Consider the following 23,041-nt stretch of genomic DNA (forward strand, 5'->3'; position numbering starts at 1 on the left):
TTCTAATTGATCTAATATATAACATAAAAGCGGTTGTCTTCTATATTTAGCTAAGATGCCTTGCCTATTATTTACCTCATTTGAGGTTTTAGATGAGTATATCTATGAAGATTATTGTTTGGTGTTTTAAGGGACCCTGGACAATATATTAGGATGTCAGATCTGGAGGGGAGTGGGATAACTTGAAATAAACTACTTTAATCATAACTTTCTAACCTTAACAATATTTTAAAATACTAAAGATTCTTCTTCTTCTTTTTTTTTTTTTTTTAAGATTTTATTTACTCATGAGAGACACAGAGAGAAGACATAGGCAGAGGGAGAAGCAGGCTCCCTGTAGGGAGCCCGATGTGGGACTTGATGCTGGAACTCCAGGATCATGCTCTGAGCCAAAGGCGGACACTCAACCGCTGAGCCACCCAGACATGCCCTAAAAATTTTTCTTTTGAGGCAGTAGGTTTTGGTAACAAGGCAGTTGTGGGTTGTTGGGTTATTTCTTTATTTTTGTTTTGTTTTAGTATTTAGCTGAATTAGAAATTTGTGATTATTTTTGCTGAGAAACTACTATGGTAATAATTGTTGGAAGGATCTATTATTCAGAGTCCTATTTTCTCTCTCTCTCTTTCTCTCTCTTTCTTTTTAAGGTTTATTTATTATTTGAGAGGGAAAGAAAAAGAATCACAAGCAGACTCCCTGCTGAGCATGGAGCCCAATGCAGGGCTTGATCTCATGAGCCCAAGATCATGATCTGAGCCAAAATCAGGAGTTTGGACACTTAATCTTAACCTTCTGAGCCACCCAGGTGCCCCAAAGTTAGATTATTTGTGTCTTTCTCTGTCTCCCCTCCCTCATCCCCCTCACCTCCACCATCTTCCTGGTTTCCTACTCTCCGGTTCTGACCCTACCACCCCACCTCAATCCAAACAAGATAGCAAGGAGGAATCCACCTCTTCTTTGTCCTTTATCCTCATGCCTTGCTCATTTGCAATTTATGTTCAGATCTATTTTCTTACCTTCCTCTACTTTGCTCTTCCTACAAAAGGCAAGCTCCCTTTCTCAGGCTCCCTTGCCAAGCAGCTCCCAGTCAGGCTAGGGCGGTGGGGATAACAAGACCAAGGGAGAGGGCATTTCTTCCCTCTTGTTGCTGACTGCATGTCTTTCATGGTCCAGCTCCCTTTAGGTGGCCACAGCTCCTGGGCTCTGGGGACATGACCTGCCTCTCTGGTCTCTCCAGTTTTAGGGATGGTAGTAGTCCTGCTCTTCCTAATCTCAGGATCTCCATTTTCTATTAGCCCTTTCGTTTTTCTAAACCTTCAAAAATAGTTCCCTGTGTTAAATTTCTTCTATGAAACTCACTGGCATGGATTCCACTTTCCTGATTAGAGCTTGACTGACAGAGTCCTCTATATCCAGTTAGTGACCATGCCTTGCCAGTTTTTGTTTCTGTTGCTCTTTATCCCTTTCTCACTGCCCTAATTCAGGCCATCATCTTTCACCTGGACTAATCTAATGTCCCCATTTCTAGTCTTTTGATTTTCAGTCTAGTTCCCTGTGAAGACCTTTTCCACATGCTGCCAAAGCAAGCAGTCACCTTACTGTGACCTTGTTAGTAACCTTCTTAAAAACCTCTTTAGTGGCTCTATATCTCATACAAGAGCTCTGAGCTCCTTGGAATGATGGACAAAGCTTTTCTTACACTCTTTACCCCTACCAGCTGCATCTCCGGCTTCTCTGTTCTAATAACACCAAAATGCTTATAACATTGGCTCACACATTCACACATATGTATGCACACAACTCCTCAAACACAAACCCCCTGCTTTTTCACCTCCCGTGTTTCTCATTAGTTTTCCCTTCCTACCTGTGTGGCTAACTCTCCTTCAAAACTCAGCTGAAAGATTTCTCTTCCAGAAAACTTCGTGATGATCCAGCCTGGGCTTCTCTGAGCTTGAGTAGCATTTTTGAATACTTTTATAAGTGCAGTTACCATATTTTATTAACATACTCTGCTTATACATCTCTTTTACCCAGATGGAGTGTCTCAAAGGCCTTGACCATGCCTTCTTCATTTGTCAGAGTCCTCTTCTCTTTAGAGACTATATAGGGGTATTTGTCACTTAGCTTTGCTGTGTGTTAAACAGTTCCAAAGCGTAATGCCTTAAAAGAACAACTTGTTATTTCTCAGGATTCTGTGGATTGACCAGGCAGTTTTTGTTACATGTATTGTCTGCTAGGATCATTTCTGTGATTGTATTCAGCTGTCACCAGAGTTAGAAAGTTCAAGGCTTCCCCCACATTGTCTGGGAACTTGATACTTACTGTTGGCTTTTGAAATGTACATCCCTGGGGATGCCTAGGTGGCTTAGCGGTTGAGCGTCTGCCTTAGGCTCAGGTTGTGATCCCGGGATCCGGGATCAGGTCCCACATCGGCTCCCTGCGAGGAGCCTGCTTCTCCCTCTGCCTGTGTCTCTGCCTCTCTCTCTCAGTCTGTGTCTCTCATGAATGAATAAATAAATAAATAAATCTTTTTTAAAAAAATGAAGTATACATCCCCAGCCCTCAAAGGGTCTTTCCAGCAAGATGGCCTGGACTTCCTATGTAGTGGCTCATAACAAAAGAAGAAAAGCTGTCAGGCCTCTTAAATACTAGATGTAAAACTGACAGTGTCATAAATTGCTCTACTTTTTTGGTCATCCAAGATGTATGGCCAGCCTGCATTCTAGGGGAAGGGAAACGGACACTTTTTTTCTTTCTTTTTAGAGTGAAGGGGAGAATCTCCAGCAGACTTTCTGCTGAGCATAGCACTGGACACAGGGGTGGATCTCAAAACCCTGAGATCATGACCTGAGTAGAAATCAAGAGTTGGTCACTTATCCAGCTGAGCCACTTAGGCACCCCCTGATGATTCGTTGATAGGAGGAATAGTATGTTCTTAATAGGGAAGGAGAAGTTGTTGATAGCCACCTCTGGAGATTATTTACTGCAGGGGAAATTGTAGTAAATGTTGTCTTAATAATGTATTTACTTCTTGGATATGGTCATGTGTTATAGATTTAGTAGAATTTTCTTTTTTGAGATGCATGGGTGACTTAGCAGTTAAGCACCTGCCTTCAGCCCAGGGCGTGGTTCTGGAGTCCCGAGATCAAGTCCCACACTGGGCTCCCTGCATGGAGCCTGCTTGTCCCTCTGCCTCAGGATCACTTTTTTTTTTCTTTTTACCAGTTTTATCAAGATGTAATTGACATTAACATTGTATAAGTTAAAAAAAACATTGTATAAGTTTAAAGTATACAGTATTAATTAGATAACACTTACATATTTAAAAAGATTCCTGCAGTAGTGTTGGCTAACTACCTTCACATTGTCATATAATTACCATTTATTTTTTGTGGTAAAAAGATTTAATGTGGGATCCCTGGGTGGCTCAGCAGTTTAGCACCTGCCTTTGGCCCAGGGCATGATCCTGGAGTCCCAAGATTGAATCCCGCGTCGGGCTTCCTGCATGGAGCCTGCTCCCTCTGCCTGTGTCTCTGCTTCTCTCTCTCTCTGTATCTCTCATGAATAAGTAAATAAAATCTTTAAAAAAAAATTTAACGTATACTCTCTTAGGAAATTTTAAGTATGTAATACAGTATTACTAACTATAATCACCTTGCTGCACATTAGATCTTGTTCATCTTATAATGAGAAGTAGTCTAACCAACATCTTCCCATTTCCTCCATCCTCCCCCCTCCCCCAAGTTTCTTTGTGTAACCTAGTGCTGGGAGACTAAGAAAAGGCATTAAAAAGATAAGAGATAACTAGTATTGATGTACTGGAATCAAACTGTTTCTAGTAGCATTAAAATAATAATTACTGGGCTCTTTTGTGTTTTTTCCACTTTGTGTTAAGTTTTTTCTGTAAGACTTTAAAAGCCTAAAGATCAAGGAGGTGGCTCTCTTCTTGATTGCCTGTCTGTTCTGGAAATTGTTGGATAAAATTTGAGTTACAGGAAGAAGGAATTTCATACTGCCAGATTTGTTCCTACCAAAACTCTCACTTAGCTCATGCTCTTGATATCACGTGTATATTAAGAAACTTGAGGGATCCCTGGGTGGCGCAGCGGTTTGGCGCCTGCCTTTGGCCCAGGGCGCGATCCTGGAGACCCGGGATCGAATCCCACATCAGGCTCCCGGTGCATGGAGCCTGCTTCTCCCTCTGCCTATGTCTCTGCCTCTCTCTCTCTCTCTCTCTCTCTGTGACTATCATAAATAAATAAAAATTAAAAAAAAAAAGAAACTTGAGGCTGCACCTGATATTAATATTATACTGTATATTAACTAGTATTTTTTAAATATTTATTTATTTATTTTAGAGAGAGAGAGTGGAAGGAATGGGAGAGAGAATCTCCAGCCGACTCCCTGCTGAGTGCAAAGCCCAAAAGGGGCTTCTTTCTTTCTTTCTTTCTTTCTTTCTTTCTTTCTTTCTTTCTTTCTTTCTTTCTTTCTTTCTTTCTTTCTTTCTTTCTGATTTAATTTATTCATGAAAAACAGAGAGAGAGACAGAGACATAGACAGAGGGAGAAGTAGGCTCCCTGCAGGAGGCCCTATGTGGGACTCGATCCTTGGACCAGGATCACGCCCTGAGCCAAAGGCAGATGCTCAACCGCTGAGCCACCCAGGGGTCCCAAGGGACTTGATTTAATGACCCTAAGATTATGACCTGAGCTAGAGTGGAGTCCCAGGCCCAACTGACTGAGCCACAGGGATGTCCTAACTAACTAGAATTTTTTTTTTTAGATTTTATTTATTTATTCATGAGAGACAGAGAGAGAAGCAGAGACATAGCAGAAGGAGAAGCAGGCTCCCTGCAGAGAACCTGATGTGGAACTCTGGGATCACAACCTGAGCCAAAGGTAGAAGCTCAGGGATCCTTGGGTGGCTCAGTGGTTTAGTGCCCGCCTTCGGCCCAGGGCTTGATTCCAGAGGTCCAGGATTGAGTCCCACTTCGGGCTCCCTATGGGGAGCCTGCTTCTCCCTCTGCCTATGTCTCTGCCTCTCTCTCTCTCTCTCTCTCATGTATAAATAAATAAAATCTTAAAAAAAAAAAAAAAAAAAGAAAAGGAGAAGCGCAACCCCTGAACTACCCAGGTGACCCTAACTAGAATTTAAATAAAAACTTTGAAGAGGGATCCCTGGGTGGCGCAGCGGTTTGGCGCCTGCCTTTGGCCCAGGGCGCGATCCTGGATATCCGGGATCGAATCCCATGTCGGGCTCCCAGTGCATGGAGCCTGCTTCTCCCTCTGCCTGTGTCTATGCCTCTCTCTCTCTCTCTCACTGTGTGCCTATCATAAATAAATAAAAGTTTAAAAAAAAAAAAAAAGAGTTTTCCTCTTTAAAAAAAAAAAAAAAAAAAAAACTTTGAAGAAAAAAAACCAACAAGTTAAAGTTGACTAGGCTGTCCTTTTTCTTTTTTCTTTTCTTTTTACTTAATTCATAATGTTTTCATACTTTTCCTGTTGTCCACTCAAAGAACTACTGCTTTCCTTGCTACCTCCTCTTAATCTCAAAAATGCTCTGAGAATCCTCAAGTAGCACCACCGTAATGATTATATAGGTTAAACATTCCCTGCAGGTTAATTGGTCAGATTTGCCATATTAAAAACTGCCTATGAAAAAAAAAAAAAAAACCAAAAACTGCCTATGAGACTTAATGATTTGTCCTTAATATCAGGAAGTATAAAATGTTTTTAAAACAGGTAATATTCATTGGACCCAGACCTTTCCCCAGCCTAACTATAGACTTGAATTTTGTCTGGCCTTTTCCCAACTCATGCTGCTGATGAAGTAGAAATTCTTTTAGAGTGTGAATTTCATCATAGGAAAACAAACTATTCATTTTTTTCTTCCCCCAAGACACTAATAAATGCCTCTATTACTGTGTAAGAAGATACTTGATTTAGATGGTACCTCAAGTGATTTCAGTGTAGACAAAGATCTCCTATCTCTTAAGCTTACATAAAATGTAATTTTGAAAAGACATTTCTTCAGATATACCTATTCACACTTTTGTTAATACTGTCTGGTATCTAGTTTTGAAGGTTGGACCATTCCAGAGAGAGACAAAAATCTTTTTCTGTTGATATTTTGAATCATTGTTCTAAAATACAATCCCAGGCTTGAGATTTGGTTTGGGCATTATTTATTGTTGTTGTTGTTTTTAGTGAACTGTATTTTCTGTGCCTTGATGATTATATGAGATAGCTTTGCAAATGCGTAGCCAGTCTTCTAGCATAGTAAAATATAAGAGTTTAGTTTTCTTTGGTCACCTATTTTATGTCAGAGAATGTCAGTCTATAGAAAGACTGATTTAACTGGACAAATTCACCATTGAACTCCCTGGATTAGTATTGGAGAACTTGTGAAAGGGAAAAAACTGTGCTTTGGGATTGAAGATTAAAGTCTATGAGAAGTGTTACTTTTTTTTTATTTTTTAAGATTTTATTTATTTATTCATGGGGGACAGAGAGAGAAAGAGGCAGAGACACAACACAGGCAGGGGGAGAAGCAGGCTCTCCAGAGGAGCCTGATGTGAGACTCAATCCCGGGCCCCGGGATCATGCCCCGAGTCAAAGGCTGGAGCTCAACCACTGAGCCACCCAGGCATCCTGAGAAGAGTTACTTTTAAATTTCAAGGATTTATTGTTCTAAGTTAACAGTTTATATATATTTCAAAACATCAGAAAACCAAAACTTAACCATATGCTACTTATTAAAAATAATACATGCAGGTTTTTTTAGAGGGTGGAACATAGTTTTACAGGATATAATTGGACATAAGATGTCATTTTTACCTCTTCTTGAAGTTCCCATTGTCCTGCAACTGGAATTAGCACAGAAATACACCAAGATAATTATATTAATATCAATTCATTTCCCTATTTTCTGTAGCATGGGACTTTGGTACATGATTATTTTTATGCAAGAGTGTGGTGGTGACCTTAGACAAAATAAGTTCTTTAAGTTTCTAGTTTGCTACATAGTTGTCAGTTGAGGTGGAATCAGCTAGTGGGTTGTACAAGATTCTGGTTACCTGAATGCTAGGAAAGGAGCTTTTCCTGACATTTCAGTATTTTCTTGGAAGCTTAGTGAGTGGTGGAATCTTTTGGCATAGGTGTTCCACCAGCTGTCTAGCTCATACACTCTTTTTTTTTTTTTTAATTTTTATTTATTTATGATAGTCACACAGAAAGAGAGAGAGAGGCAGAGACATAGGCAGAGGGAGAAGCAGGCTCCATGCACCTGGAGCCCGATGTGGGATTCGATCCCGGGTCTCCAGGATCGCGCCCCGGGCCAAAGGCAGGCGCTAACCGCTGCGCCACCCAGGGATCCCTAGCTCATACACTCTTACCATCCACCTGGCTATGTGCCACCCTCATTTTGGAGATAGAGTATTGAAGAGCATGACCACTACTTCAATAATTGAAAGGAGAGGGAATTTCAAACCCTGATAGGTACCCCGTATAGAGTCTAACCTGCCCTGACAACCTAGCTATCACTGCTTCTCAGCTCTAGGAGTTATTAACAAGGAATAGCTGTTTGCCTGTTTTGCTTTTGGTACCATATGTGCCTACTTGATATTTTTGTCTCCTCTACCTATTACCTAAGTAGTCTTCTAGAACAGTTGTGCTTTTTTTTTTTTTTTTAAGTATCTTACAAAGAAAGATCCTGTTGTCTTTCTCCAGCTACTTACACTTACTCTGTGTAATTGTAACCATTCTTCAACAGACACTTTGTGGGCGCTTCCCATAGACCAGGCATTGTGGAGAGCTGGAGGCCAAATCCTTATTTTTCATTTAATGTTGAGTGGTATTAAATAATCACACAGATGAATATGAACTAGGATGCAAGTGCAATCCCAAAGCATAGTCAGTTTCTGTTTCACAAGTTCTCCAACACTAACCCAGAGAGTTCAAAATGATGAATTTGTCCAGGTAAATCAGTCTTTCTATAGACTGACAATGTAGTAGAATGTTTCTAGGATCTTGGACTGGTTGAAATTTTTTTCCCCAAGTTTTGAAATGAGTAAATGGTAGTTTATAGAGGTAAAATAAAGTCTAGGAAAAGTTCTTGATCTTCAGTAATGAACAAAGAATATTCAATTATAACAGAATATTTCTAAGTAGTTGCTGCTGAAGAGCTCAAAGAAACTGCTTGTTCTTTGGTATCATCCAGTCTCACCCAAAAATCCCTGTTCTAGGGATGCCTGAGTGGCTCAGTTGGTTAATTGTCAGCTCAGGTCACAGTCTCAGGGTCCTGGGAAAGAGCTTGGTGCCTGACTCCCTGCTCAGCGGGGAGTCTACTTCTCTCTCTCCCTCTGTTTCCCTTCATGTGCACACGTGTGTGCTCTTCCTCTCTCTCAAATAAATAAAATCTTGTAAAAAACACCCAAACCTCTTCTATTCAAGTTCAGTAATTAAATTAATATATTTTATATGTATCACTGTGGACTATCTCCTGACATTATCAGTGACTAAGCCAAATAGACTTCCTCTAGGAAGTTTATGTGCTTTTGTTTATCTTCCCATTTACAGGTGATTCTGCTTGTACAGTGTTAGGCATTCATCCATTCATTCAGGCATTTGAGTGCCTCTTATATTCCAGTCTCTGGTAAATGGAGTAAAGAATATATCTTGTCTCTCACTCAAAGAATTTATAATTAAGGATTAAAGTGGGGACCCCTGGGTGGCTCATTGGTTGAGCATCTGTCTTTGGCTTGGGACGTGATCCCGGGATCCGGGATCGAGTCCCACATCGGGCTTCCCACGGGGAGCCTGCTTCTCCCTCTGCCTGTGTCTTTGCCTCTCTCTCTCTGTCTCTCATGAATAAATAAAATCTTTATTTTAAAAAAAGGAGTAAAGGTGAGGGTATATGGAAGTTAACTTTTGATAGTTAAGGATGAAAAATTGAACATGAGGGCTCAGTAGTTGAGCATCTGCCTTCGGCTCAGGGCATGATTCTGGGGTCCTGGGATCAAGTTCCACATCAGGCTCTCTGTGGGGAACCTGCTTCTCCCTCTGCCTGTGTCTGCCTCTCTATCTGTGTATCTCATAAAATAAATAAATAAATAAAATAAATAAATAAATAAAATCTTTTTAAAAATGGTCTTTATAGTAGAAGGCAGCATCAGTAACATTTTACAGTGCCAAGGGAATTAAGTCTATCAGATCAGATAATTTGAGATTTTATAATTTGATATTGTCAGAAATTACATATTTCTCTTTTAAACTCATCTAACTATGAGTTGATATCTCCCAATTTTTTTAAGATTTATTTATTTATTTTAGATTTTATTTATTTATTTATTCATGAGAGACACACACACAGAGACAGGCAGAGGGAGAAACAGGCTCCACACAGGGAGCCCGACGTGGGACTCCTGGGTCTCCAGGATCACGCCCTAGGCTGTAGGCGGCGCTAAACTGCTGAGCCACCAGGGCTGCCCAGATTTATTTATTTAATAGAGAGTGTGCAGGGCTCCATCCCATGACCCTGAACTGAAATCAAGAGTTTTGTGCTTGGGGTGCCTGGGTGGCTCAGTCAGTTGAGTGTCTACCTTCACCTCAGGTCATGATCCTGGGGCCCTGGGATGGAGCCCCATGTCTGGCTTCCTGCCCAGCAGGGAGTCTGCTTCCTCTCTCTTCTCTCTTCCTCTGCCCCTCCCCCAACTCAAGCATGCTCAGTGTCTATCCAATAAACAAATTAAAAAAAAAAAAGTGTGCTTAACAGACTGAGCCACCCAGGTGCCTCAATAATATCTCCAAAGCTTTAAAACTGTGTAATTTAAAAAACGTTAAAGGTGATTGGCTAGCTTAATCTGTACACATATGACTTTTTTTTTTTTTTAAGATTTGAGAGAGAACAAGAACACATGCATGTTAATTGTTTCTAATTATTTTGAAATATTAGTTTCAACTGGGTGCCTGGGTGGCTTATTCAGTTAAGTGTCTGCCTTTGGCTCAGGTCATGATCCCAGGGTCCTGGGATCGAGTCCCATATCAAACTTGCTGCTCCTCCGGCAGCCAGAGCCTGCTTCTCCCTTTCCCTCTGCCTGCCACTTCCCCTGCTTGTGTTCTTTCTCTTTCTGTCAAATAAATAAATAAAGTATTTTTTTAAAAATTAGCTTCAACCATTATGCTGGACGTAAAAGTAGGTACTAAAAGTTAAATTAACATTTCTGTTGGAACTCTGCTGGTAAGACAAGAGTTGGGTAGGGAGAATGCAGTACTATAGTGATGACGGCTTCCCTTCAATGTGTTTAAAAATGGAACACACCTTGTCTTTCTAAGTCTCAAATCCCTTTCTTGATTCTTCATTTTGTGCTATCATTTTGCACGTTACCTCTCCTTCCCATCTTGTTGTTACTGAGTTTTCTAGCCTTGCTCTTTTGTCTCTTTGCTTAATTCATCAAACATAAAGGTAATCAAGATTTAGTGTGCATCATAATTTTGTGGCGGGGAGGGGGGGCTTGTTAAAACACACATGATAGAATATATTCCAGAATTTCTGATTCAGTAGGTCTGGTTGGGGAGCCAAGTTTCTTGTGATGCTCCTGCTGTGCCAAGACCTCATTTTTGAGAACTGGTCTAGGTGTTCTTTCTTTGCATTGCAATCATCTTAAAGGAGCTTCAGGTTAATTTCCTGGGCAACACAGAAATTCTCAGACATTTTAACTTACACATTTCAAATATTTTAGATCCAAACTAAAGAAGCATGGTATTATAGAACATCACTTCCTTACTCTCCTAATTACTAATATATTTTTCTTGGGTTAGATACTCTCTGTCTTGTTTTCTTATAAAATTGGGAATTGGTCTGGGTGATCTCTTCTGACTTTGAAATTACAATTTTTTGAATCATAATCTGTGCTTAAACCTTCTCTTATCCTTTAAAAATATATATTTTTTAAAGATTTTATTTATTTATTCATAGACACAGAGAGAGGCAGAGACACAGGCAGAGGGAGAAGCGGGCTCCATGCTGGGAGCCTGACGTGGGACTCGATCCCAGGTCTCCAGGATCACAGCCCAGGCTGCAGGCGGCGCCAAACCGCTGCGCCACCGGGGCTGCCCCCCAAAATATATATTTTATTTATTCGTTTGAGACAGCATGAGCAGCAGGGGGAGGCAGAGAGGAGGGAGAAGCAGATTCTCCCCTGAGCCAGGAGCCTACCTGAGCCAAAGATGCTTAACCAAGTGAGCCACCCAGATGCCATTCTATGGATTTTTTTTTTTTTTAAAGATTTATTTATTCATTCAGAGAGAGAGACAGGCAGAGAAACAGGCAGAGGGAGAAGAAGCAGGCTCCGTGCAGGGAGCCTGACGTGGGACTCGATCCTTAGTCTCTAGGATCACACCCTGGGTTGCAGGCAGCGCCAAACCGCTGCACCACCGGGGCTGCCCCCTTCTATGGATTTTTAACTACATTTCCTACTACTATCTTTTTTTTGTTTTAGGAATATGATTTCCAATGAAGAGATATGCAGGGATAACAACAGTGCCTTACATTATTCCTGAAGAATATCTATTTTCCAGAGGATTTAAAATGAATCACTATTAAATAAAACAGAACAGTAAAACCTCTGAAAGCCTCAGGTATTTCTGCTTACAGTACTAGAGCAAAAAGGAACCTTCATAACTCTTTGAGGGGATGGGGTCTTGGAAGGGAGATGTAGATTTTCTTTTCACTTGCAAGTAATCAAGTTAGACTTAGTTGGTTAAAGTTAATATTTCTGTTAGTTATTTTTAAGCAACCTTTTCCCAAATCTTAACACTTTTATGAAGCAAAATACAGATGGCATGGAACAGAGATTTGTTTCACCATTTTGGTCTTTACTCTGTGGCATAAGGTGAAAGGAACAAGATGGGAAAATGAAAGGTTACAGTTAATTTCTTAGAAAAATGGCTCCAAAGTCAAGTTTTAAGAATTCTAAATATACTGCTATACAAATCAAAGATCTTTGCTGGTGATAATTAGGATAAAAGAAGATTTATGGCTCAGATGGTTAAGCGTCTGCCTTCCGCTCAGATCATGATTTCTTGGTCCTGGGATTGGGTCCTATGTCAAGATCCCCAGCTCAGCCGGGAATCTACTTCTCTCTCTCCCTCTGCCTTCTCCTCCTGGTCGTGTGTGCATGAGTTCTCTTCTCTGTCTCTCAGATAAATAAATAACAAAAGTCTTTTTAAAAATGCATACAGGGGTACTTGGGTGGCTCTGTTGGTAAAGCATCTACCTTCGGCTCAGGTCATAATCCCAAGGTCCTGGAATCGAGACCAGCATCCAGCTCCCTGCTCAGTGGGGAGTTTGCTTCTCCCTCTCCCTCTGCAGCTCCCTCTGCTTGTGCTCTGTCAAAGAAATAGGTTAAATCTTTTTTTTTTTTAAGATTTTATTTATTTATTCATGAGAGACACAGAAAGAGGCAGAGATACAGGAAAAGGGAGAAGCAGGCTCCATGCAAGGAGCCCGACTTGGGACTCGATTCTGGGTCTCCAGGAACACCCCTAGGCTGAAGGTGGCGCCAAACCACCGAGCCACCTGGGCTGCCCGGTTAAATCTTAAATCATAGAGAATTAAACCTTAAAATAATTAAATTAACTGGTATTAGGTTATGGGGCTGTTTGAACTAAGATGAAAAATAGGAAAGTAACAGAGAATCAAAATTATTTATAACCTTTGATCTTTAGAAATATTAGTTCTGTTATATAACTAGAAATAAGGGGAGTATATAGCATCAAATAATTTTTTAAATTGAGTACTCCAGTAAAATCTGTAGTTTGCTCCTATAATAAGACCTTCATTTTAATATTTTTTAGATTTCAGGGGGTACCTGGGTAGCAGTCAGTTAACTGACTCTTGGTTTCTGCTTAGGTCATGGGGTTGAGCCCCAGCTTGGGCTCTGTGCTCTATGTGGAGTCTGCTTAGACTGACTCTATCTTCCTTTCCCCCTGCCTCTTCCCACTTCTCTAAAATAAAGAAATTCTTTACTATTTTTTAGATTTCAAGGAAAGTTAGAATATAAAATCTTTTTGGAAATGAAGTATTATTGGGGTGTGTGGCTGGCGCAGTCACTGGAGCAAGCGACTCTTAATCTCAGGATCATGAGTTCAGGCCTCCAGTTGGGCATGGAGCCTACTTAAAAATTTAAAAAAAGAAAAAAATTGTGTATTTTCTACCTGAACTGTCAAAGTTTCCTCCTCCCACTTTTTCCTAAATTTCTAAACATGCTTCATTTTTCTATTGCTCTTTCTGCAGAAAAGAAGGTTTTCAGTAAACAAATTCCTTGAGTTTTGGTTTTGTCTTATCCCTAGTCTCATTCCCAATAATGTATAATTTTGCTGTGTTATATATAAGATGAATTTGTACATTGTTTCTTTTAGAATAAAAAGTCAAAGAAATTAAAGATAGAAACCCAAATGTTAAACGAAAAACTGCCTGATACACGGTACCTGGGTGACTCAGTTGGTTAAGTGTCTACCTTTGGCTTGGGTCATGATCCCAGTGTCCTGGGATTGAGCCCCGTGTCAGGTTCTTCCCTGCTCAGGGGGGAGCCTGCTTCTCCTTCTCCCTTTGCCCCCCACCTCTGTCCCTGCCTGTGCATGTGCTCGCTCTTTCTCAAGTAAAAATAAAAATCTTAAAAAAAAAAAAAAAAAAAAAAACTACTTGATAGGTTATTTCTTCTGCCAAAAGTAAGTGATCTGTCTAGATCAGTGCCTTTATTAAAATTTAAGATTGAAGGGCAGCCCCGGTGGCCCAGCGGTTTAGTACCCCCTTCAGCCTGGGGTGTGATCCTGGAGACCCGGGATCAAGTCCCACGTCAGGCTCCCTGCATGGAGCCTGCTTCTCCCTCTGCCTGTGTCTCTGCCTCTCACTCTCTCTCTGTCATGAATAAATGAATAAAATCTTTAAAAAAAAATTTAAGATTGAATTTCAGTTTCATCCTAATACAAAAACATCAAATTGTGTGTAACTTCTATATTTATTCAGTCTAACTGGGTTTTCACTATTTGATTACCCTCTAGGTGGTTACAACTTTTAATAGCTGTTTTATTTTAATCCAAATTTATCAGATCATATATTTCTATTAATTTTTCAAGAACCTCTATACTATTTTTCTTAGTGGCTGCATCAATTTATATTCCTACCAGCAGTGCACAAGGATTCCCTTTTCTCTGCATCCTCACTAGCACTTATTTGTCTTGTGTTTTTGATAGTAGCCATTCTGACAGATGCGAGGTGATAGCTCATTGTGGTTTTGATTTGCTTTTCCATCATAAGTGATGTTGAGCATCTTACCATGTGCCTATTGGCCATTTATATATCTTCGTTGGGAAAATATCTGTTCAGGTCCTCTGCCCATTTTTTAATCACACTGTGAGGGGATTGGTGTTGAGTTGTATGAATTCTTTATATATTTTGGATGTTAACCCCATATCAGATCAGTCATTTGCAGATATCTTCTTCTATTCAATAGGTTGCCCTTTTTGTTGTTGATGGTTTCCTTCACTTTTTAGTTTGATATAGTCCCAATTGTTTATTTTTGCTTTTGTTGTCCTTGCCTGAGGATACAGATCCCAAAAAATACTGCTATGACAAATGTCCAGGAATATACTGCCTCTGTTTTCTTTTAGGAGTTTTATGGTTTCAGATCTTATATTTTTAAGTCTCTAATCCATTTTGAGTTTCTTTTTGTGTATAGTGTAAGAAAGGGATCCAGTTAAAAAAAAAAAGAAAGAAAGAAAGGGATCCAGTTTAATTCTTTTGCATGTAGCTGCCAAGTTTTCCATTTATTTATTTATTTATTTTTTTTTAAGTTTTCCATTTATTGAAGAGACTGTCTTTTCTTCATTGTATGTCCTTGCCTTCTTTGTTATAGATTAATTAACCATATAAGCATGAGTTTATTTCTGGGCTTTGAATAGTGTTTTGTTGTTATTTTTAGAGAGAGAGAGGGGGCAGGGAGAAGCAGAGGGAGAATTTTTTTTTTTTTTTTTTTTTTTTTTTTTGCAGAGGGAGAATCTTAAGCAGGCTCCATGCCCAGCACAGAGCCCAATGCAGAGGCTCGATTTTACAGCTCTGAGATCATGACCTGAGCCAAAATTGAGGGCCAGATGCTTAACTGACTGAACCACCTAGGCACCCCATGGGCTGTGAATACTTTTTATTGTACTTTTAAAATACCAGATTTTACTGCTATTTAAAGATATAATCTGAGGTACCTAGCTGGCTAGTTGGTAGAGTACACTACTCTTGATCTCAGGCTCGTGAGATTGAGCCCCACATTGGATGTGGCTATTACTTAAAAAAAACTTTTTAAATTAAAAACATAATCTGAAACTGCCCTGTTTTCCCCCCAAATATTTTATTTATGTATTCATGAGAGAGAGAGAGAGAGAGAGGCAGAGACACAAGCAGAGGGAGAAGCAGGCTCCATGTAGGGAACCCAATATGGGACTTGATTCCAGGTCTCCAGGATCACGCCGTGGGTGGAAGGCAGGCGCTAAACCGCTGAGCCACCCAGGGATCCCCCTAAAACTACCCTTGTTTTAAATCTCCAATACCAAGCCAAGAGGAAAAGGAATAGGATATGATTTGCTGCCTTATGGTTTCTTCAGGAATTCCCACCCAGTAACAAATCTCAAGTTTGTGGGCTCTTAATGTTAAAGTGACTAAGAAGCTGGCATCTGGTTGTAGAGCATTATTACAGGTAGATCTGTTTCTGATTACAAAATTTTATGGTGGACTTTATTACCTCAGCCTTTTTATTTTTTATTTTTAAGATTTTATTTATTCATGAGAGACACAGAGAGGCAGAGACATAGGCAGAGGGGAGAGACACAGGCTCCATGCAGGGAGCCCGATGTAGGATTCAATCCTGGAACTTTATGATCACGCCTGAGCCGAAGGCAGATGCTTAACTACTGAACCACCCAGGTGTCCCTACTTCAGCCTTTTTAATATATCCAGCCTTTTTTTTTTTTTTTTAATTTTGGTAGGATTCTTTCCTTTTCTTTCTTTTTTTATTTTTAAGATTTTATTTATTTATTTATGAGAGACAGAGAGAGGCAGAGACACAGGCAGAGGGAGAAGCAGGCTCCATGCAAGGAGCCCAACACGGGACTCCAGGATCATGCCCCAGGCCAAAGGCAGGCGCTAAGCCGCTGAGCCACCCAGGGATCCCCCCAGCCTTTTCAATCTATCCTTTTTAAATTTTTTTCAACTACCTTTGGAACCCTGATAGTCCATATCACCTGAAAACATATCAAAATATTGTCAGATGGTCTCATATATTTCAAATATTGATGACTTCCACAACTAACCTAATAGTTTAATGGTATAAAAATTGGCCCTTGGGCAGCCCCGGTGGCTGAGTGGTTTAGCGCTGCCTTCAGCCCGGGGTGTGATCCTGGAGACCCGGGATCGAGTCCCGTGTCAGGTTCCCTGTGTGGAGCCTGCTTCTCCTTCTGCCTGTGTCTCTGCCTGTGTGTGTGTGTGTGTGTGTGTGTGTGTGTGTGTGTGTCATGAATAAATAAATAAAATCTTTTTAAAAAATTAAAAAAAATTGGGATCCCTGGGTGGCGCAGCGGTTTGGCGCCTGCCTTTGGCCCAGGGCGCGGTCCTGGAGACCCGGGATCGAATCCCACGTCGGGCTCCCGGTGCATGGAGCCTGCTTCTCCCTCTGCCTGCCTCTCTCTCTCTCTCTCTCTCTCTGTGACTATCATAAATAAAAAAATAAAATAAAATAAAAATTAAAAAAATAAAAATTGGCCTTGAAGGTCAACTTCTTTTTTTAAAGATCTATCTATCTATCTATCTATCTATTTATTTATTTATGATAGACATGGGGGGGAAGAGAGACAGAGAGAGAGAGAGAGAGAGGCAGAGACACAGGAGGAGGGAGAAGCAGGCTCCACGCAGGGAGCCCGAAGTGGGACTCGATCCCAGGACTCCAGGATCACGCCCTGGGCCAAAGGCAGGTGCTAAACCTCTGAGCCACCCAGGGATCCCCTGAAAGTCAACTTTTTTGAAAACTAATATGAAAACTAATAAACTTTTTACTTTAAAACCATGTTTGTAGCTCTTTAGTATGTAATACATGTTTATTTTCCTTATAGTTATCTACTAAACTCTAAACAAAGCAAAAATGATCCACTTTTTAAACATACATTTGCATTAAAGAATCTAAAATACTGGGTCACCTGGGTGGCTCAGTCATTTAAGCATCTGATTCTTGGTTTCAGTTCAGGAATACATTTTTTTTTTTTTAATAAATTTTTCTTTCCTCTTTTTTTTTTTTTTTTTTTAAGTTTTACTTGAAGAAATCTCTCCCTCTCTGACTTTGAAACAGTGTTCCTTAAAAAGCTTTACTAATGGGTTAGACAATATTCATATGAGTGAAAATTTTATTAATTGGTAAAAGTTACATTTATGTTGAATATATTTCCTTTCTTTCTGTTTTCTTAAGGAATTGAATGACCTGGCACGGGACCCCCCAGCTCAGTGTTCAGCAGGTCCTGTTGGAGATGATAGTAAGTATTTAAAAGGAATGATGGAGTAAAACTGCATAACCATCTGCGTCTGGGAAACTCTAGGACTGATGAACATTTCTCTCTTAAGATTATTTTTTGCATGAAAAGACAATTATGCTGTAGGGAAAATGCAGTGTTTACCCTTACTTTTCCATGAAAGATACAGTTCTGTATATATCCCATTTATAGTATTCATTTAGAACCTTTTGGACCTTTTCTACCAGATATTGTCTGTGTAGTTTTTCCAGCCCCTTCCTAAGTATCCTTCAACCCTTCTGGGTATTTTACTGGGGTAAAATATTTGAGGTTTTACTTACAAGTAGCTACTGTCTTTTAAGTAAAATAATACTCAGTATGATAGGGGATAATAGGGAGAGATTTTTGCGTGTGTGTTTCCTTCCACTGGTTCATGTTTGTGAAGACAGGTAGTTTATTTCTTCTCTCTCTCTCTCTTTTTTTTTTAGGTAAGTTTATTTCTAATGTCCAATTTATCTGCTTAATCCTCTATAAAATAATTTACTAGGCCTTATCACACATGTTGGATAATAATGTGTTTTTGTTTCACTTTGTCTCAACAGTTTTTCCTCCTTATACCATCTTCTAGCCTCTTTTAAAAGAAGGATTTTTGGGGCAGCCTGGGTGGCTCAGCGGTTTAGCGCCGCCATCAGCCCAGGGCCTGATCCTGGAGACCTGGGATTGAGTCCCACATCAGGTTCCCTGCATGGAGCCTGCTTCTCCCTCTGCCTGTGTCTGTCTGTCTCTCTCTCTCTCTCTGTGTATGTCTCATGAATAAATAAATAAAATCTTTTTTAAAAATAAATAAATAAAAGAAGGATTTTTTGAACTAGACTGTGCTTTATGACACAAAACTAATTCACACAAAAAATGTGTAATATTTAGCAAATAGGAAAAAAACATACTTGGAAACAATTTTGTAAGAAAAGTATATACGTTAAGACAATAAATAAGAGGTTATACTTGTGTTTAACATTTTTTCCTGATTGTGCTTAAGAATGTTGGTTTTGGTTAGCCAAACTTAAGAATAAAGCAAGGGGAAAAAGAAGGAAAAATAAGATTCAAACAGGGAGGCTAACCATAAGAGACTCTTAACTCTATAGGAAACATACAGAGTTGTTGGTGGGAAAGGGTAGTAATTGGATGATGGGCATTAAGGAGGGCACTTGATGTAATGAGCACTGAGTGCTATATGCAACTGATGAATAATCCCTAAATTCTACCCCTGACTAACAACACACTGTATTTAACTAAATTGAATTTATTTATTTATTTATTCATGAGAGACAGAGAGCGGCAAAGACATAGACAGAGGGAGAAGCAGGCTCCATGCAGGGAGCCGGATGTGTGTGACTTGATCCCGGAACTCCAGGATCATGCCCTGAACAGAAGACAGACGCCCAACCAGTGAGTCACCCAGGCATCCCACTAAATTGAATTTAAATAAAAATTTTTTTTTTTAATTTATGATAGTCACACACAGAGAGAGAGAGAGAGAGAGGCAGAGACACAGGCAGAGGGAGAAGCAGGCTCCATGCACCGGGAGCCCGATGTGGGACTCAATCCCGGGTCTCCAGGATCATGCCCTGGGCCAAGGCAGGCGCCAAACCGCTGATCCCCTAAATAAAAAATATTTTTAAAAAGAATCAAAGTAAGGTCCTTTTGCAGGGATTCCATTACATATAAAACAGATAGATGGTATAAATTATAAAACTAAGTACATGTGATGAAAAGTGCCATTATCCAGATTTATCCAATATGAGTAGCTATAGTATTTGATATCAAACAGGATAGGCCAATTAAATACACATTGTCTCGTTTAAGCCTCACAATAGTTCTTTTAGGCGAGTAGAGTAGAAATTGTAAACTATTTTAGAGAAGAATCTAGTGAGGGACTCGTGGTTTCCAAAGTTGGCTGATGCTCAAGCTTTTTTTTTTTTTTTTTTTAAGATGTTATTTATTCATTAGAGAATGAATGCATAAGCGGGAACGGTAGAGGCAGAAGAGGCAGAGAAGAAGGAGAAGCAGACTCCCCACTGAGCAGAGGACCCCCCCCTCCCCAACTTGGGGCTCAATCTCAGGACCCTGAGATCATGACCTGAATGGAAGGCAGATGCTTAACTGAGCCCCAGGTGCCCCTCACTCTCAAGTTTTCTGATTTTAGTTTTGTCATTTATGGTATCATACAGTCCACCTGTATCACTGTAGTCTTTTAATTGAAAAAGTGGTTTTATTTTAACAAATTATTATTTTTTTAATTTTTATTTATTTATGATAGTCACACACAGAGAGAGAGGCAGAGACATAGGCAGAGGGAGAAGTAGGCTCCATGCACTGGGAACCCGATGTGGGATTCGATCCCGGGTCTCCAGGATCGCGCCCTGGGCCAAAGTCAGGTGCTAAACCACTGCACCACCCAGGGATCCCAAAAGTGGTTTTATTTTAGTTAAATTCCTCGAAGTTGAGAGTGGCTGATCTTTCATTAAAAGTGGTTGAAGTAAAAAAAAAAAACAAAAAAGTGGTCGAAGTCTAGGGAATAGACCATTTTTGAAGTTCTCTTCAGTGTACTGAAGTAATTTGCCTTTGCTTCACATAGTTGGTATATCGCATTCCTTTCTCAGAAAAGTTGTTATCCTTGAGAGTTAAGTAAAACTGCCCCCAAAGCATAAGCAATACAAAAAAAAAAAATAGGTTTTACATTTTAATGAAGTTTGATTTAGGTGCTGTAAATGAGATCATCAAGAAAGTGAGGAGACAACAAAAGGAGAAAATTGTGGAGGTCAGCTCTTGGATAAGGAAATTTATTCAAAACATTTTAAAAACTATAATTCAACAATAAAAAGATAAATAACCCATTTTTGTTTTTAATAAAGGATCTGCTAAAGAAGATGTACAGAAAAAAAAAAAAAAAAAAAGAAGATGTACAGTTGGCCAGTAAACACATGGAGAAGATGCTTGGTATCATTAGTCATCAAGAAAATGTAGATCATATCCATAATGAGATACCACTTTATGCCTTCTAGGATGGCTGGAATAAAAAAATCAAGTGTTGATGAGGTTGTGGAGAAATTGGAATCTTGTACATTGCTGACAGTAATGTAAAATAGTACAACCAATTCAGAAAATTAGTGGTTTCTCAAAAAGTTAAACTTTGAGTTATCATATGACCCAGTGAGTTCACTTGTAGGTATATATCCAAGAAAAATGAAAATATGTCCATGTAAAAACTTCTGCATTAATGTTCATAGAAACAGCAACTGTAATAGCCAAGATGTGAAAACAATCCAAATGCCCACCATCTAATGAAGGGATAAATTGAATGTATGTCCATACAATGGAATATTATATGTCAATAAAAAGAAGGTGAGTACTGATGTATACTACAGCATAGATGAGCCTTAAAAAGATGCTAAGTGGGCCGCCTAGATGGTTCAGTGGTTGAGGGTCTATGTTCAGCTCAGGGCGTGATCCCAGGTCCAGGGATGGAGTCCTGCTTCGGGTTCCCTGCAAGGATTCTTCTTCTCCCTCTACCTATGTCTCTGCCTCTCTCTCTCTCTATCTCTCAAGAATAAATAAATAAAATCTTTTAAAAAGAAAAAAAAAGATACCAAGTAAGAGAAGCCAGATATAAAAGGCCACATAGGGATCCCTGGGTGGCGCAGCGGTTTGGCGCCTGCCTTTGGCCCAGGGCACGATCCTGGAGACCTGGGATCGAATCCCACATCGGGCTCCCGGTGCATGGAGCCTGCTTCTCCCTCTGCCTGTGTCTCTGCGCCTCTCTCTCTCTCTGTGACTATCATAAATAAATAAAAATTAAAAAAAAAAAAGGCCACATATTGTATGGTTCCATTTATATGAAATATCCAGAATAAATCCATAGAGACAGAGGTAGATAATGGTTGCATAGAACTAAAGATTTGGGTGCAATGTGGAGTAACTGCATATGGATACGGGGTTTCTTTGGGGGGGTGATGAAAATTTCTAAAATTGTGGTGATGGTTGCTCAACTCTGACTGTCCTAAACATCACTGAATTGTACGTTTTCATTGTGACTTATATAGTATATGGATTATCTCTCTATAGCTGTTTTTTAGAAAAAAAAAGACTTGCATACCCTACCAACTGAGCCAGCCAAGTACCCCTATATTATTTTAAATATATAATATTTAGCTACCCAATTACCCTCTGGTTTATACTTTATATTATCCATCAGGAAGCCTTGACCAAGACTTTTTGACAGTAATTTATCTCAACTATTCTTTTTTTTTTTTAATTTTTTATTTATTTATGATAAGCACACAGTGAGAGAGAGAGAGGCAGAGACACAGGCAGAGGGAGAAGCAGGCTCCATGCACCGGGAGCCTGACGTGGGATTCGATCCCGGGTCTCCAGGATCGCGCCCTGGGCCAAAGGCAGGCGCCAAACCGCTGCGCCACCCAGGGATCCCTATCTCAACTATTCTTAAACACTCCCTAAAGTTTTAAGTATAGTATCAGCAAAGACTATCTAGATGATCAAGTGTAAGGAAGTTAACTGTTCCTAAGGAGATTTTCCTTATTCCCTTAGAAGGTAGGTACTGTTGAAAGTTTAGTAGTAGGTGAGTCAAGATACTTAAATAGGAAGGCTAGGAGATAAAGGAGAGTTAGTATTTTTAAAACCTGAGCCGAAGACAGATGCTCAACCACTGAGCCACCCAGGCATCCCCAGTATGCAAGTCTTGATCTCGGGGTTGAGAGTTCAAGCCCCACATTGGGTATAGAGATTAATAAAAAGAAGAGGGCGCCTACTTGACTCAGTGGTTGAGCATCTGCCTTTGGTGCAGGTTGTGATCCTGGGGTCCTGGGATCAAGTCCCACATCAGGCTTCCCGCAGGGAGCCTGCTTCTCCCTCTGCTTATGTCTGCCTCTCTCTCCATGTCTCCCATGAATGGATAAATAAAATCTTTTAGGGCAGCCTGGATGGCTCAGTGGTTTAGCACCTGCCTTCAACCCAGGGTGTAATCCTGGAGACCCGGGATCGAGTCCCACGTCGGGCTTCCTGCATGGAGCCTGCTTCTCCCTCTGCCTGTATCTCTGCCTCTCTCTCTCTCTCTCTCTCATGAATAAATAAATAAAATAATTTTTAAAAGCATCTTTTAAATCAAGAAATAAAAAATAAGATAATATATATTTGATAATGAACTTAATAATACAGTGCTTTATTTTTTGATATCCAGATTTTAATGTGCCATTAAATTTTTTCCCATTTTTCTGCAAGGATCTGGTAAGCAGGAAGAAGTATATAGATCCTGAAAGGAAATGTAAGCCAAAGATTTATTGGTCATATAACCTGCTTCATTTTCTTTTGTTTTGAAATCTTGGTGAATTGGACTCTCTGGAGATCTGAACTTGAATTCATATGTAGGTCTCTTGAGATTCATTCTCAAACTATAACAAATATTCTTGTTCTCTTTTAGCCTTAAC

The 23,041-nt window shown here is 39.9% G+C and overlaps 1 protein-coding gene and 1 long non-coding RNA gene across 5 annotated transcripts in view; both read left to right on the forward strand.

Moving 5' to 3' along the window:
* The window catches only part of UBE2D2 (ubiquitin conjugating enzyme E2 D2), a 55,507-nt gene that overhangs the window by 22,339 nt on the left and 10,127 nt on the right, over positions 1-23,041 (forward strand). Inside the window, exons 2-3 of one of the 4 annotated variants that reach the window (XM_072826074.1) lie at positions 11,495-11,633; positions 17,501-17,564. In XM_072826074.1, the coding sequence (XP_072682175.1) occupies position 17,564 (1 nt within the window). In that variant the 5' untranslated portion in view covers positions 11,495-11,633; positions 17,501-17,563. Of the gene's footprint in view, positions 1-11,494; positions 11,634-17,500; positions 17,565-18,967; positions 18,987-20,832; positions 20,943-23,041 lie in introns of those variants that run through there. The other 3 variants (XM_072826072.1, XM_072826073.1, XM_072826075.1) reach the window with 3 other exon arrangements.
* Positions 19,026-20,568, forward strand: LOC140633479 (uncharacterized). The gene is made up of 2 exons (XR_012031083.1): positions 19,026-20,358; positions 20,453-20,568. It is a non-coding gene; the product is annotated as an uncharacterized lncRNA (long non-coding RNA).

Source organism: Canis lupus, chromosome 5, assembly GCF_048164855.1.
Source record: "Canis lupus baileyi chromosome 5, mCanLup2.hap1, whole genome shotgun sequence".
NCBI lineage: Eukaryota > Metazoa > Chordata > Mammalia > Carnivora > Canidae > Canis > Canis lupus.